This window comes from Trichosurus vulpecula, chromosome 1 (genome assembly GCF_011100635.1).
Source record: "Trichosurus vulpecula isolate mTriVul1 chromosome 1, mTriVul1.pri, whole genome shotgun sequence".
Taxonomy (NCBI): Eukaryota; Metazoa; Chordata; class Mammalia; order Diprotodontia; family Phalangeridae; genus Trichosurus; species Trichosurus vulpecula.
Genome location: NC_050573.1, coordinates 33,003,304 through 33,020,632, shown reverse-complemented (window position 1 = coordinate 33,020,632; position 17,329 = coordinate 33,003,304). Strand labels below are relative to the sequence as shown.

The window sequence follows — 17,329 nt, the reverse complement described above, 5'->3', positions numbered from 1 at the left end:
GTAGACCTGCATTGGGAGACAGAATTTCCTGGGAGTTCCTTGTATCAATGAAACCACAGATCCCATCTAAAATAATAATAAAAAAAAGGAATCCTTATACTCATACATAGTACTTGCATAGCACTCATCTCATAACAAAGAGGACAGTTTTTTTAACCTCAATTTACTGATGAAGAAACTGAGGCTATGAGAGGGGAGTGACTTACATATGATCATATAGTCACTGTGTAGATGGCTTGAGTATTTATATAAAAATAACCAAAGAGCTCTCATTTATATAGTGCTTCATGGCCTGTAAAGCACTGTACCAATATGATCTCATTTTATCCTCACAATGACCCTGGGCGGTAGGTCCAGGTCTAGTACTCATACCAGGTTATCTTCGAATACATGAGCAGATCATGTTGTTGGTCATTTTTTTCCTCTTTATTTAATATTTTTTAGCTTTCAACATTGATTTCCACAAGATTTTGAGTTACAAATTTTCTCCCCATTTCTATGCTCCCTCCACCACAAGATGGCATATATTTTGATTGCCTCTTTCTCTAGTCAGCCCTCCCTTCTGTCACCCCACTTCCCTCATCTTATCCCCTTTCCCCTTACTTTCTTGTAGGGCAAGATAGATTTCTATACCCCATTGTTTGTATATCTTATTTCCCAGTTGCATGTAAAAAACAACTTTTTTTTGAGTATTTTTAAAAGAACTTTGAGTTCCAAATTTTCTCCCTTCTTCCCTCCGAACCCACTTGCCTTGAGAGGGCAAGCAATTCAACATAGGCCACACATGTATCATTATGCAAAATACTTCCATAACAGTCATGTTTTAAAAGACTATGTTTCCCTCTATCCTATTCTGTTCCCCTTTATTCAATTTTATCCCCTTGACCCTGTCACCCTGGCCCTTTTCAAAAGTGTTTGCTTTTGATTACCTCCTCCCCTGCTCTGCCCTTCATTCTGTCATCCCCTCCTTCTTATACCCTTCCCCCCTACTTTCCTGTAGGGTAAGATTCCCAATTGAGTGTCTATGTTATTCCCTCCTTAAGTCAAGTCTGATGAGAGCAAGATTCATACATTCCCTTTCACCTGCCTCCTCTTCCCTTCCAACAGAACTGCTTTTTCTTACCACTTTTATGTGAGATAATTTAACCCGTTCTATCTCTTCCTTTCTCCTTCTCCTAATATATTTCTCTCACCCCTTAATTGAATTTATTTATTTATTTATTTTTAGATATCATCCCTTCATAGTCAACTCACCCTGTGCCCTTTGTGTGTGTATGTATGTGTATATACATGTATATGTATGTTCCCTAATACTTAGGTTTCATGAGTTACAAATATCATCTTTTCATGTAGGAATGTCACCAAAACAGTTCAACTTTAGTAAGTCCCTTATGATTTCTCTTTCCTGTTTACTTTTTCATGCTTCTCTCGATTCTTGTATTTGAAAGTCAAATTTTATCTTCAGCTCTGGTCTTTTCTTTTTCAAGAATGCTTGAAAGTCCTCTAATTTTTTTTTTTTGAAAAATCCATATTTTGTCCTGGAGTGTTATACTCATTTCTGCTGGGTAGGTAATTTTTGGTTTTAAGCCTAGCTTCTTTGACCTCCAGAATTTCATATTCCAAGCCCTTTGATCCCTTAATGTAGAAGCTGCTAGATCTTGTATTATCTTGATTGTGTTTCCACAATACTCGAATTGTTTCTTTCTGGTTGCTTGCAATATTTTCTCCTTGACCTGGGAACTCTGGAATTTGGCTATAATATTTCTAGGAGTTTTCTTTTTGGGATCTTTTACAAAAGGCAGTCAGTGGATTCTTTCAATTTCTATTTTACCCTCTGGTTCTAGAATATCAGGGCAATTTTCCTTCATAATTTCTTAAAAGATGATGTCTAGGTTCTTTTTTTGATCATGGCTTTCAAGTAGTCCAGTGATTTTTAAGTTATCTCTCCTGGATCTATTCTCCAGGTCAGTGCTTTTTCCAATGAGATATTTCACATTGTGTTCCATTTTTCCATTCTTTTGGTTCTGTTTTATAAGTTCTTGATTTCTCATAAAGTCACTAGCTTTCACTCCCTCTATTCTAATTTTTAAGGTATTATTTTCTTCAGTGGTCTTTTGGACCTCCTTTTCCATTTGGCTAATTCTGCCTTTTAAGGCATTCTTCTCCTCATTGGCTTTTTGGAGCTCTTTTGCCATTTGGGTTAGTCTATTTTTTAAGGTGTTATTTTCTTCAGTATTTTTTGGGTCTCCTTTAGCAAGTCATTGACTTAGTTTTCATGATTTTCTTGCATCACTCTCATTTCTCTTCCCAATTTTTCCTTTACTTCTCTTACTTGCCTTTCCAACTCCTTTTTGAGCTCTTCCATGGCCTGAGACCAATTCATATTTTTCTTGGAGGCTTTTGATGTAGGTTCTTTGACTTTGTTGACTTCTTCTGGCTGTATGTTTTGATCTTCTTTGTCACCAAAAAAAAAGATTCAATAGTCTGAGTCTTTCCCTGCTTGCTCATGTCCCCAGCCAACTACTTGACCCTTGAGTTTTTTGTCAGGGTACGACTGTCTTCAGAATGATGAGTGCTTTGTCCCAAGCTTCAGTGGCTTTGCATTGCTGTTTTCAGAGCTACTTCTACCCAGCACTTCTGCCACACCAGCACTCCTTCTCCCCCAAAAACCACCAACCAGGACTGCGACCCAGATCCAAGCAGGGCAAAGAAAGAGAACCCTGCCTCTGTGCCAGCAAAGTGCTCCCTGCACTCAACACTCTGATCTGCCACTTAATTCCTCCCACTGAATGGGCCTGGGACCAGAAGCAACCACAGCTGGAGCTCTGGAAGCAGCTGCAGGAACTTCTTGCTGCTGCTGCTGCTGCATCACACCACCTCCACTGCCCCTGGGGCTGGGGCCAACTGCGCACTCCTCTCGCCCTGAATCTAGCAGTTTCCCCACTGATCTGCTAAGTTGTCTTTGGCGTTTCTGGGCTGAGAAGTCTGGTAGCTGCGACAGGTCACTGATTCAGGGCCCTATGGCCTGGTCTGTCCTGGTACGGCCCACACTGGGCTGCGCTCCGCTCCATTCCCAGAACGGTGCGATGGACACTTCCCAGTGACCAACCAGGCAGTCTTGGACTGGAGACCTGCTTCCCTCTGTTATCTCATGGGTTCTGTAGCTCTATAATTTGTTTGGAGCCATTTTTTTACAGGTGTTTGGAGGAATTTGGGGGAGAGCTTAAGTGAGTCCCTATTTTCCTGCTGCCATCTTGGCTCCACCCCTGGTCATTTTTTTTTTGAAAAGGACCAATGACATCATTAACTATGATGGGTGATGGCTTGACTTGCTTGTGAATTGTATTTAAGTGAGGCAGAGTTGCACAAAGTCGTCAGCCTCACTCTCTTCTAGAGTCATTGATGTCAAGTGGCAGGATAAAAGTCTGGATGACTGGTGATGGTCCAGGATGCATTGCATGATCTTGGCCTCTTCAATGTCTGACCAAGCTTGAAGCCCTCCACAGTATTGCTTCAGTTGCCTTCATGGCTGTTGGAACAAATTGTTTTCATCTGCCCATTCCTCCAGGGAGTCTTCACATACTTGGGGCAGATTATTAACCAACCCTGCCCCCCATCCCCCGATTCATGGTCAGTTTATCTGTAGGTGAGGGAGGTTACTTATTTCAGACTCTGCTCCTGTTCTGCAGGGACCCTAGAGGACTTCCCCCTCCCCAATGTTGAGATTTTCAATATAGGGCTCTTTCCGTAACTCCATAGTGTCCAGGGGTATTTACCTCTACAGAACCAGAGAATTTCTGGGCTGGGAGGGACTTACAACACAAGATCCTTGATTTAGATCTAAAAGGGTCATCTAGCAGCACTTCTTAAACTGTGGGGTCATATGGGGAGACCCCCAAATGGGGTCTCAAAAATTTGGCAACAGTAAAAGGTTTCTGGACACACAATGACCAAAAATTAATTCAAAATGAAACATGTAATGAATCCAAGGTGTTTCTGGCATCGGCAACTTCACTGGAGTCTTGGTTCTGAACAGAAAGCATGTGTACTTTGCACCATGCAAGCCCTCAAGCCACACAATGCCAACTAAGGATGCTGAAACTCAAAAAGGGGTCGCAATCCTAAAAAGTTTAAGAAGCCCTGATCTAGAACACACACCACCCCATTTACAAGTAAGGAAACTGAGTCTCACAGAAGGAGAAATGATTTGTTTAAAGCAGGCTGCACAACATATGGCCCTCAGGCTACTTGCAGCTCACGAAAGTGGCCTGCGGGCAGTATGTTGTACAGGCCTGCTCTAATGTCACACAGATTTTAAGTAGCAGCTAAGATTCCAAATCAGGTCCTCTGACTCCAGACTTGATGAAATTTTTCCCCTCTATCCCCTAGAGCCTCCACTTTTCGGTCTTAGAAATCTTTTGTTCCAAAGATTATCAGAGGATGAAATACTTTGTAACCACTGATTCTCCAAGGAAGTTCTGCGGCATCTGATTGAAAATAAAACTAAGAATCTACCAATTCATGTGACAGTAGATACGGCTGAGGTGCAAAGAGAGCCAAGCTTGGAGTCAGAGAGACCTAAATTTGAATCCCAAGTTAGATTAAGAAGCTGTCAAGTAGAGGTCAAGTCACTTAACCACTCTCAGCTGTGCTTTCCCAGTCTATAAAATGGGTCTAATAATAGGTCTTTCCTCACAGGGTTGTCCTGAAGGTCATATAATAATATACGCAAACTGCATCACAAGCTTTAAATTTCTATGTACATCTTAGCTTATTACTATCATTCAGTGCTTAAAGAGTATTGAAAGGAAAGGAAGCAAATAAGCACTTCTATAGTGCCTACTCTATGTCAGGTGGGCAGCAAGGTGGCACAGTGGATAAAGTACCAGCCTAGGAGTCAGGAAGCCCTGAGTTCAAATCTAGCCTTAGACACTTACTAGCTGCATGACCCTGGGCAAGTCATTTCACACTGTTTGCCTCAGTTTCTTCATCTGTGAAATCAGCTGGAAAAGGAAATGGCAAACCACTCTAGTATGTCTGCCAAGAAAATCTCAAATGGGGTCCCAGAGTTGGACATGACGACTTGACTAAACAACAACGTGTGCCAGATGTTATGCTAAGCCCATATTTATTTTAACAAATATTGTCTCATTTGATCCCTAGGAGGTAGGTGCTATTACTATCTTCATTTTACAGTTGAGGAAACTGAGGCAGACAAAGGTAGATAGAGGCCAGGAGGTAGGTGCTATCATTATCCCCTTTTTATAAATGAAGAAGCTGAGACTTGAGTGACTTGCCTAGGATCACACAGCTAGTAAATATCTGAGTCAGAATTTGAACTCAACTTGCTGACTCTAGACCCAGGGCTAGAGCCAAAGAGCTTTAAGAAATAGAAAATTTAACAAATTCCATATCTTGACATAACTAACAGGTTAAGCTACTATAGCCCCCACATAAAAACCCAGCAAGTGTTTGTGGGAGGACTAAGATCATTTTTCAAACAGGCATTTTTGGCATTTGAGTTCTAACATCATGATTGGTATTTTTTGATCTTCGAAATCCTTTGTTCTGGTGTCAAAACTGAGAGGGCCTTTAAGGACAGAGAATGTCAGAGCTGAGAGAGGCTTTAGAACACAGAATGTCAGAGCTGGGAGGGGCCTTAGAACAGGGGATGTCAGAGCTGGGAGGAGCCTTAGAACTCAGAATGTCTTAGAACCCAGGATGTCAGAGCTGGATTGGGACTTAGAACAGAGAATATCACCTGGATATATACAACTCTTTAAGGTTTGCAAATAACTTAACAAATATTACTTCATTTTATCCTCAAGATATTTTTGGGAGGTAGGTTCAATTGAATTCAGTAAGCATTTATTAAGCACCTTCTATGTGATAAGCACCAGGAATACAAAAAGAGGCAAATACAGTGTCTGACCTAAAGGAACTTACAATCTAATGGGGGAGACAACATACAAATACATACAAAGCAAGCTATATACCACATAAAAAGGAAATAATTAACAGATGGAAGGCACTAGAATTAAGAGGGGCTGGGGAAGGCTTCCTGTAGGAGGTGGGATTTTAGATGGTCCTTAAGGAGAGGAGGAAGAGAGCATTCCAGACCTGGGAGATAGCCGGAGAGAATGCCCTGAGCTGAGAGATGGAGGGTCTGGTGCTTGGAACAGTCAAGAGGACTGTGTCGCTGGACCAAAGAGGACAGGTTGGGAAAGATAGGAGTGGGCTGGGTTATGAAGGTCTTTGACTGCCAAACGGAGGATTTCGAATCGGCTTCTGCAGGTAATAATGAGCCAGGGGAATTTATTCAGTAGGTGGGGGTGGGGGGTGTGACATGATCAGACTTGTGCTTTATTTCTCCCATTTTACAGATGAAGAAACTGAGGCAGAGGTTAAATGCCCTGCTTACCCAGGATCTGAGGCTGGATCTGAACTCTGACCCTCCAGCTTCCAGGCCCACATCTGCTGTCCAGCTGTCTATTGTGTGAAAGGCAGGCGCTAGGCGCTGAGAAGCGAAGCAGCATCTCGTAGCCACCCGCTCTGTGCCAGGACTGCAGGAGGAGACAGAAGTGACGCAGTCCCTGCTCTCGAGGAGCTTACACTCTGCTACTGGGGCGGTACAGCGTGCAGCCTGTAAGCTCCCCGCGGGCAAGCCGGGAGGGCTTCATTTCTGCCCTCGGCAAGCTGCACCCAGCCCAGTGCCTGGCACACTGAAGGTGCTGGACCTGAGCTCGCGGATCTGGCATCCCTAGAAGCCACCGCAGACGGCCGCTTCCTCCTTGCGCTTTAGCGCCCCCTCGCTGCCGTTCGCTTCGGGGCGGCCAGAGGGGACCCGGGCTGGCGGGCGGAACCCCTGGTGTGGGGCTCAGTTGCCTGCTCAGGGGGAAGCCGGAAGTGCGCGGCGCGCGCGGCAGGCGGGAGGCTTTTTGGGCCGACCGGCGGCCTGGCGGGAGGTTGGCGTCGCAGGCCGATGGCGTCACTGTCGCGGTGCCGGGCGGCGAGGGGCGGGGGCGGAGGCGCGGGGGAGCGGAGCGGAGCGGAGGCTCTTGGGGGGCGGGGGGGGCGGCTCGACTCTCGTCTCCGGGATCCCGAGGCCTGGATGGCGGCCGGAGCGCCGCGGGCTCCGCGCTAACCCTCGGCCCGGCCCGGCCCGGCCCGGCCCCTGAGGAAGCGGATCCGAGGAGGAGCCCGGGAGCGGGAGGAACATGACATCCCGGAGGTGAGCGCCGCGACCCCCGCGACCCCCGCCCGCCCACAAAGCACCGCGCGCCCCTCCCCCTCCCCGGCCGCGAGACCCTCCCTCCCCCACCGGGAGTGCGGGGGGAGGGGCGGAGGAGTCTGTTCTCTCCCCTCCCCCAGCCACCTCCTCTAGCTCTTACCCTTCTGCCCCTCCCCCGCCCCTCCCCCCTCCCTCTAACCTCCCCCTTCTTTCTCTCCCCCTTCCCCTTCCCTTTTTATCTCTTCTCCCCTTCTCTTTTTGCCCCTTTCTTTCTCACACCCCTTTCCTCTGTCTTTTCATCTTTCTCCCTTCCCCCTTTCCCCTCCCTCTCTCCCCCTTTCCCTTCTCTTTTCATCTCTTCTCCACCTCCTCCCCTTTTCCTTTCTTACTCCCCTTCCTCTTTTCATCCCTTTCTTCATCCCCTCTTCCTCCCTCTCCTCTTCCCTTCCCCCTTCCTTTTTCATCCTTCTTCTCTTTTCTCCCTCCTGTATCCCTTCTCCCTTCCTCCCTTCCCCTTCTCTTTTCATCTTTCTCTCCTTTTCCCCTCTCACTTCCTTTCCCTTTTTCATCTCTTTCTCCCTCTCCCTCGTTCTCTCTTTTCTATCCCTTCCCCCTTCTCCCTCTGCATTATTCCCCCTTCCTCTTTCTTTTCCCTTCACTCCTCCCCCTCTTCTTGTCTTCACTTTCTTTCCACTCCTCGGGGTTTATTGTGATGATCAAATGAGGAAATATTTGTAAAGCGCTTTTCACCAGGCCAGACACTTGGTAGGCTCTTAATAAATGCTTATTCCTTTCCCCTCTTCTTTTCACTTTTCTCTCTTTTCCTTTTTTTCTCCTCCTTCCCTCTCTTCTCTCTTTCCCCTCTTTCTTTCCCTTCTCTCTTTCTTCTTTCCTTTGTCCCTCCTCTTTCTTCCCTTTCTTTCTCTTTCCTTCTTCCTCCTGGTGAGCAAACACTGTCTTTTTGTCTGTCTTTGTATCTCCAGTGTTTAGCACAGTTTGTTGTCTGACTCTTTCTGTTCTCCTCTTCTTTTTCCTATTTCCTTTTCCTTCTTCCCTGCTCTTACGCTACTTCAGGAATCTGCTGCCCTTGCCAGGTGTGTAGATCTCTTGATTCCCTTCTGTCTCCCCAGGAATGTCCCAGCTCTCATTCCCCCTTCCTGGCTGTGCTTCTTTCACCTTCCTATGTGTGTTTAGTCTTTGGGGTTGGAAGAATAGTAATCACATTTCCATGAGGTTTAAAGCACTTTTCTCATAATAACCTTGTGAGATGCAAGCCTTATTCCCATTTAATGGGGAGGAGAAGGAACTTGCTGATGGTCATATTGCTAACAAGTGTCAGAACTGGATCTTCACCTCAGGTCTACTGATGGAAAGACTGATCAGTGCTCCTTTTCCGCTCTACCTTCTTTCCATCCTGTTTTCATCCAAGGAGGGGACCCTTTCCCCTCTGCCCCCAGCTGCTCTTCCCTTTTGTGATCTCTTCATTCATTTCACTCTCCTCTAAGTAATGACTTTTCTAGGGCCTCCAAGCTGGAAGGCAGGGATTGTTTGTAAGCAGAAGATGCAAAACTGAAGTGGGTCATGGTTGTGCACTACATTCCTTACTCATTGCTTCATGAAAATTGCCTAATAATTATTCAGAAATCACAGCCCTCCTTTAGGGGAGAGGTTCTTGGTGCTTGTGTACGTAATGCCTCTAGTTAGCCACTCTAAGGTAGTGCCTCTCTGGGATGGTAGTTTGTTAGGCAGACCTGAAGAAAGCCTTGATGGAGTTTTAGGGCCTTTCCTTAGGTTTCTCATGTGCCCAATTCTTGGCAATTGTCAAGCTCTTTCCTCTGCTGGAAAGGATCAGTAGCATTAGTGAGAATTGATGTCAAGGTACATTGGGTGCATTGGATGAAAATATGTAGGCTGAAGAATAAATAATTACTTTCTAACTGTTATTAACCTTGGATGGTCTGTTTCAGTATTATAGTCACTTTATTGCTCTCAGTCTGACCTATGATTACTAGCAAATATTACTAATCCTTTACAGGCTATATTGGCTATAGACCCATCTTTTTTTTTTTTTTCTTTATAACTGCCCAGTTTTGTTCAGTCCAAAAACATCATCACTTTTTTGTGACGTTTAAATCATAGCTTTGGGGCAGGGTATGTTCCGAATGAGAGGTTTCATAAGAAATTAGGAATATTTCCCTAATATTCTTTCTCTCAGTCTTTGTGTCCTTCAGTTTGACTGGGTCTTTGTCTCTGTCTATCTGTTTGTTTCCATGATTGTTTTGGGGTAGGAAAAACCACACTTGAAAACTTTAGAAAGGGAATGACCTGGGCAGGTCTGACCCCAGCTCTGAAGGATCTGGGTACTACGTGACTGCATTTCAGCCACATGCTGTGTAGCTGTGGCCTAAAGTGTCCTCTCTTGGAGCCTTTGTCTGTTTGTTACTTAATCTATCAAAGTAATCATGGAGCCTTTGTTCAAGGTCTGCTATTCTGAACCAGGGAGGAGTTGCCCTTCTAGGACATGAGAAGTCAGGGGGACAGGAAAGGGTTTCCTTAGTAAGAGTTTTGATGTAAACTGCGAAGTCTTGACCAGGTGAAGCCACCCAAATGGCTCTAAATAAACTTTAAATGACTCATGGCCTGCTTTTCCTCTAGTTCACTCCTGCTATTGACAAGAAAACTGAGCCTAGTTAACAGCATAAGAACAATGACAGTGATGGTAGTCAGAGGCAGAGAGCCTAGAACGCTGGGCTTGGAGGCAGGAAGACCTTTTTGGAGCTGAGCCAGCTCCTTCTCCCTGTCTGCAAAGTCCTTCTACATACACTATCTATATACATCCTCACAATCACTTCAGGAGATGTTACTAATCCCCATCTTGAGGAAATAGAGGTTTTCAGGTGAAGTGATTTGCTTCTGTACATAGCTAGTGAGTGTCCAACTGGAGTCCATCCACATGCTCCAACTCCAGCCCTTTTTCTCTTCCCCTCAGCTGTTCAGTGTGGGACTCCCTTCTCATCGAAGAGACCTGGAGGGACTGAGCAGTGCCGCTTAGCCTCCTGGTTTTTGCTCTGGTTTGATGACAGGGCCGAGATTAGCAGTCTGGAGGTGTGACTCCTAGCCAGTGCTTTGCTGCACTCTGAGGAATTCCTCGTGCAAGACCTCCCTTCTCTTTTTAATTCCCCTTCCCCCCAGGAAATGAAGCTTAACCTTTTCTTTTATCTCTGGTTGTTTAATTTAGTTTGTCACTGGTGGTCTTGTATATTTAGCTCAACAGTGGGAAATAAATAAACTTGCCTTACTGAAATACTCTGTACTATGCTTGCTCGTTGAAATTCTTAACATTATATTCCTACTTAATGTCAGATTTTCCCCCAGAGCTGGGGAAAAAGTAGACCCCTCTGCTTGGATCACATACTTCTGCAGGGTTCTGTCAATGGGTCCAATTGCTATAAAGTCACAGAGAATCTTGGGAAACTGCTTGCTAAGGTGCAAGTTGATACATAAACACAATGGTTTGTAGCAACAGTATCTTTTGTCGAGGCCAAGAGAGCAGATACAGAAAATCTGCTAAAACCTTTACGGTTGGGAAGGAGCAGACCTTGCTGTCTAACATGGTTCTTTAAAATAAAAGAAAGAAAAATGTTACTCTTGTATCCATCTCCCACTCTCCCCCTTTCCCCTCTTCTATAAGCTAGTAGTATGGGCCTTTTTTTGCACCAACTTGGACTCTTGCCAATTCTTTCTCTTTCCCTTTCCCTCCTCTTTCTCTTCATCTCTTATTTTCTTTCTCTGTCTCTCTCCTCTCTCAGTGTCTCTCTATCTCTGTCTCCCCATCTATTGGGATGATTTGTTAATTTTAAAATATTTTATTAACATCTTTTCTTTTTATATCGTAGTCATTCCAGATATATTCCCCCATGTCTGTAAAACAAAGAAAAACAAACCCCACTGATAGTGACCTTCCTAATAGCTATTCAACATTCTACTCTCATCATCCCTCCCTTTGCTACTGAAAAAAGGGAACTATATGTTGTAATGATTATTGTGTAGTTTCATAGGGGTTCCTGACCTTTTTTTGGTCTCCATAGCCTTTGGCTTTTATTAAACCTTTCTGTACCTCCAATTTAATACATAAGGAAATATATTCTAGTGCTTACCAAGTATATGGACATAAGAAATAAAAATAGATTAATTTCAATAGAATAATTTAGTTATTTACCAAATATTCTCCATGCCTCCTAGACAAGCTTTGCAAACCCCCTTGTGATATTTATATCACAGATTGGGAACCCCTGCTTTATTTAGCAACCCATTCTGCCCCCCTTTGTTCATGTTGCTGGGCTTATTCATTATGTATAGGTTTGGGCAGAAGAAGAAGAATAATGATAGAGGTCACATTCCTATAGCCTTCATATAGGGTGTCCCAAAAGTCTTACTGCAGTTAGAAGCTACTAAAGCTTAAAACTTTTGGGCCACCTTGTGTATATTATCTGATCCTTACAACTCTTGTGAAGTAGGGGCTTTATTATCTCCATTTTTCATATTTTGTAGATGAGGAAACCTACAGGGATTTGCCCAGTGTCACAGTCTGTTCAGTGTTAGAGGTGGGAAATGACCTTCTGATCTCACCTCCAGGAATCTCTTTGCCATCCATGGGCATGTCCTTCCCCTGCTCCCAACTATGGTGCTTCCTGAAGGAGGCAGAGACTCCTTGGCTCAGCATTCAGGGTCATTCTTAGTCTGGGCCTCAGTGCTTTTTGGATTCCCTGCTGATAGCTGCATCTCAGAGTATTCCTTTTTAGGCTCCTGTTTTTAGCCAAAGGGGCCACCTTACAGCAGTCCCCTCTACCAACCCTGTTCCCTCCTGCCTCCTCGATTTCTTTTTTTGCTCATACTATGTCTGGAATGTTTCCTTTCATTCCCTCCCCCCCATTTCTGTCCATCCCTTAAAGCCCAACTCAAATGCCATCTACTCTTAGAAGCTTCCTTGACCTCTCCCAATCTCATAATATTGTGTGTATACTTCTCATATATTTAAAAAAAGTTACTTTCAACTTAGTAACTATATACTTAAAATAAACATTCCAGTAAAAATGAGTGTTCATAAAACCATAATTTCCACATTATTTATAATTTTTTTTTAAAAAGGGGCATCTTAACTTAAAAAAACCAAAACTACTCTGCTTCTGTGTCCCCTTCAGATCTCTTTTTCTTCTGTGTTTTTTCACCTGACTTTTATTACTATCATTTAAAAAAATTAATTCTTGAGGGCATCTGTATTATTTTGATGTTGTTTTCTTCAGCCTGAATCATTTCCTTTAAGTCTTTCCAACATACTCACCGATGGGGTCATAGATCTAGAGCTGGAGGAGACCTACCCCATAGCTCAACTAGTCTAGTGCCCTTATTTTACAGATGAGGAGATGAAGGCCCAGAGAGCCTCCATGAAGTGATTTGCCCAGGGTCACACAGCAAGTGTGTGAGATGGGATTTGAATCCACTTCTTGCTGACTCCAAATCCAGTGTTGTATGTATGGATGACATCAAAGCACAGAGATACTCAGTATTGAAACTTAATTAGAAGATAATGATTTATAAAGATTGATATTACATTGCCAATAAAAAAAACTTTTTCTATTTCTTTTCATTTGTGCCTTGTATTGTCTGAAGTTTCATAGAATAGTGGAAAGGTTGCTAGACTTGGAGTCTGGAAAGACCCTTAACTAACTGTGTGGAAGGAAGGAAATAAGTATTTATTAAGCACCTACTATTTTTCCAGGCAATTTGCTAAACAGTTTTTTTACAAATATTGTCTCATCTGATTCTTACAAGCTTGGGAGGTGGGTGCTATTATTATCCCCACTTTACAGATGAGGAAGCTGAGGCACATGGAGGTGAAGTGACTTGGCCAGGGCCACACAGCTGGTAAGTGTCTGAAGCAGGATTTGAACTCAGGTCTTTCTGACTTGAGGCCCAGGGCTCTTCTCACTGCACCATCACGAACAACTCTCATTACCTTTCTGAACTTCAGTTACCTAACCTCTAAAATGGAGCTTGTAATGTATGTGCTGTCTACCTTATGGGGGATTGGGAGAAAAGCACTTCATAAGCCTTCAAGCACTATAGAAATGTGAGCTATTATTGTCCTGGTGCCAGTTACCTGCCACTGCACATGAGCTATACTTAGCCCATAGAAAAAGAGACATTCATTTCTTTCAAAATACAGGCTCTTCTTCCAGCAATCAGAAATTCCTTAATTAGAAAACACAGTATGGATTACTTTCTTCCAAAGACAAGCATTAGTATTTTCTTGAGTGGTTAAGAAGGAAATGAAATGAGATTTGTGCTGCTCTCCAGAGGAGCCTTTTGTACAACCAGCAGCCTCCAAAATGCTCTACTGGCATTTACCAAAAGGCTATGAACAGAACCCCGCGCCTTTGCTCGGTATTGATGATACACAGGCAAAGAGGCAAGCTGGTCCTGACTTGGGGACTTCCAGTTGGAAATGGGCTGCGAACGTGAGAGCAGTAGAGGCGAACAAAGAGTTATGAGATGTTTGAGGAGGGGGAGGGAAGGCTTCTTGCAGGTGTCTGGTTGTGCTCTGAAGGAAGGGAATTACTTTAAGGAAAAGTGGTCTGCTGAGTGGTAGGAGATGCTCCTCCTAGTGACCAGAGAGGGCAGGCTCTGAATGGGTATCGGGTGAATTTCCCTTCTTCTAGAGCCTAGGAGACTGGCTGGGAGGGGAATCAGGCTACTCAGATGGTTTGGAGCTAGAGTACATGAACCTTAAATTCAAGGGTCTGGAACACATCCTTTAGTGACTAGGCAGTGGGTGACCACTAAGAGTTCGAGTGGAAGGATGACATTCATAGAGGCACAGCCCCAGAGATAAATAAAGATGTTGAGGACAATCAGCTTTGCTGTATTTCTCACTTTGTCTGATGTTAACCTGTGACTCATACAGGGTCATAGGATCCTAGAACTGGGGGCATCTACGTCAGCCCTCTCATTTGATAGGGGAGGAAACTGAGACTGGAAGGGGAAGTGATTTGCCTGTGGTCACAAAGCTACTGGCAGGTAGGATTGGAACCCAGGTCTTTAGGACTCCAGGACCAGCCTTTTAACCATTACATGGTACAGCCTCTCAAAGTCAAGGCTTCTAAAATGAGATTTGAAGTTCTCAACTTGACTGGACAAGAATAATTTCTTAAATCTTAGTTGATAAAAACATAGTCCTGGACACATAGGTTTGTGGTAAACACTTTCTGATTTTGTTATTCTTCTTTGAGTGTTTTTGGGTTTCTTTGCAATTAATGTGCTTAATATAACACCACATTCACTTCAGTGTTTAGAAATTAGGAGGTGATACTAGAAAATCGATCAGAAGTTTATATAGAAAAAGTGGCATGGGGGAAGGTCGTGAGAATGGACGGGCATTGGCGGCTAGGAATGGGAGAAGAGGATAGGTTTAATTTCACTTGTGCCTCGAGTTGGAAGAAATCATTTCACCTTCCTGGGCCTCAGTTTTCTCCTCTGTAAAATGAGGGATTGGATTGGACAGTACTTGAGCTCCCTCTGGCTCCAGATCCACCCTGGCAGGGCCTTTGTGCAGGCTTTTGACCCTCAATTTATTGATCAACAAGCATTTAGGGAGGTGGGGATACATGCAAACACAATTGGCTTTGGAGTCATGACAACTGCGGATGGCTTAATCTAGGCTCAAACCCCACCTGTGATGCTTAATAACCTGTGTGTCTTTGGACATGTTGTTACCTTCTCTGGGTCTCAGTTTCTTCATATTTCAGGTGAGATTGGTCTGGATGGCCTCAGGTGCCCACCAGGTCTAGACCTATGAACCTGGCACCCTAGGTACAGTTGACCAATTAATAAAAACATCTGCAGCAAAAGGCCGTGTGTACCCCCCTCCTGTTTCTAAGATGTCAGCCAGCTAATCTGATAAAGAAATAGATGGTAGTTGCCTCTTCCTTGGTCCCTGATAATACACATCCATTTTAATTACTGTCTTTTGGAAACAGGGTCCAGCTTTGTTGAATTTTATGGGAGTGGGATGGGGGGAGAAACTCTTTGGTCTCCTCAGATAACACCTTGAGGCACAATTATTACTTCTGCTTATAAGGCCAACGTGGTACATCAACATTTTAGGTTCATGCTGCTCTTCTGTTTCCTCCCATAGCTTTAGATGACAAACCTGAAATATAATTAACTTTAGCAGTCACCTCATCGAGGAGCTATTTAAAAACTGTCATGCTTCTGTCCCCTACTTCTGATTGTCTTCTTGCTGCCACATCCTCCTAGATAAAGCTATCTACAGTTGTCACCTCTACTTCCTCATCTCCCACTCGCTTCTCAGGCCTTTGCAATCAGGCTCTCAACTCTACTACCCAATTGCTCCTCCAGGTCCTAGTGATATCTTTGAAAGAACAGTAACACAGTTTTGTTGGTTATTTTTTTTTTTTTTTGGTTTCTAAATCTCAGTCATGTCTGGATACGGCACCCTCCCTGGCCTTTGGTCATAATGAAGAAAAGCAGTTAAGCAAGGCCAGCCAACACAGTGATGGTGTCTGCAACATTTGATTTTCTTGATCCGCCTGTCTGTGCCAAGGAGAGAGATGCTTCCTCATTTTTTTTTTCCAGGGCCAAGATTGGTCATTATCATTACCCAGTGTTGGGCTTTGCTGTAGTGTTCTTTTCATTCACATGATTATTATTATGCAGTCATTATGCTTAGTGTCCTTTTGGTTCTGATGATTTCACTCACTGTCAGTTCATAAAAGTCTTTCCATGTTTCTCTTGAATTCTTTATAGTCGTTTCTATTGCTTTCGTGTACCATAGTTTGTTCAGCCGTTTTGTAATTGATGACCACTCACTTTGTCTCCAAGTTTTTGCTACCACAAAAAGTGCTGCTCTGAATATATTGGTGAATATAGGGCCTTTCTTCTGTCTTTGATTTCCTTGTCATATATGGCCAGCAGTGAGATCTGTGGCTCAAAGTAGTGATGGTCTTTGAATTGTGAATTCCATTGGTCTTTTTCAATCCTCATCCTCCTTAATCTCTCTGCAACTTTTGATACTGTTGAGCCCTCTTCTTGGATACTGTCTTTCCTGGGTTTTTATGACACTTACATCATCTGGATTTCCTCTTGCCTATCCAATTGGTCTATTTTAGTCTCCTCTGCTTAGTCATCTTCTCTGTTCTGCCCACTATGTGTGACTGTATGCTAGGATTCTGTCTTGGATCCTCTTCTTCCCTTTCTTTATGTCTTGGTGATCTCATTAGATCCCATGGGTTCAGTTGATATCTCTATGAAGCTGACTTCCATATAATATATATCCAACCCCAATTTTTTGTCTGGACTGGAGTCACCATGCATTCCTGATGCATATCTCCATTGGATGTCCTCTCAGTTTCTCATATTAAATGTGTCCAAAGCAGAACTCATTAACTCTTAGAATTGTTCCAAATTTTAATTTTTAAAATTCAAATTTAAATTTAAAATTCTTAAATGCCAAATAAAATGAGCATTCCTATATGCATAGTAGATGAGCAGAAGAGGATTGTCTTTGAAACTTGTCTCTCCATTGTGTAGAGCTCTAATAACAATTGCTTTTTAAAAAGTTTATAATTCAATGTACAGCTTTCCAAGCTGCCCTACTTGTTTTGTATGTCCTCCTGAACTTCTTTCAGTTGTCTTCTTTACCTTTAAAACTACTTCAGTGATCTTTTTTTTCCTTTTTAGCAACTCTATCCAAAACCTCTTGCTCCTTCTACTACCCTCCTCCCCCAAATGAGGGGGGGAAGAAAGAGAAAACCCTATAGCAAATATGTAAACCAAGCAAAATAAATTCCCATGTTGACCATGTCCAAAGATTTATGTCTCATTCTGTACCTTGAGTCCATAACTCTCTGTTAGGAGGTGACTAGCTTATACTATGGAATTATGGTTGGTTGTTGCATTGATTAAAGTTCCTAAGTTTCCCGGAGTAACTCATTACCTTTTCCTTCAAGCCCACTCTTTCTTATTTCCCTATTTCTGTTGAGGGCAGCACTGTTCTTCCAGTGATCTTCAAGTCATAGA

At 43.5% G+C, this 17,329-nt stretch overlaps 1 protein-coding gene across 2 annotated transcripts in view; it reads left to right on the top strand.

Annotated features, from left to right (window-relative positions):
* The first annotated feature begins 7,018 nt into the window (after positions 1–7,018).
* PTPN11 (protein tyrosine phosphatase non-receptor type 11) overlaps positions 7,019–17,329 on the top strand; it is a 73,567-nt gene continuing 63,256 nt past the window's right edge. Inside the window, exon 1 of one of the 2 annotated variants that reach the window (XM_036752763.1) lies at positions 7,019–7,231. In XM_036752763.1, coding sequence (XP_036608658.1) covers positions 7,218–7,231 — 14 coding nt within the window. In that variant the 5' untranslated portion in view covers positions 7,019–7,217. The remainder of the gene's footprint in view (positions 7,232–17,329) is intronic. The other variant, XM_036752757.1, reaches the window with a different exon arrangement.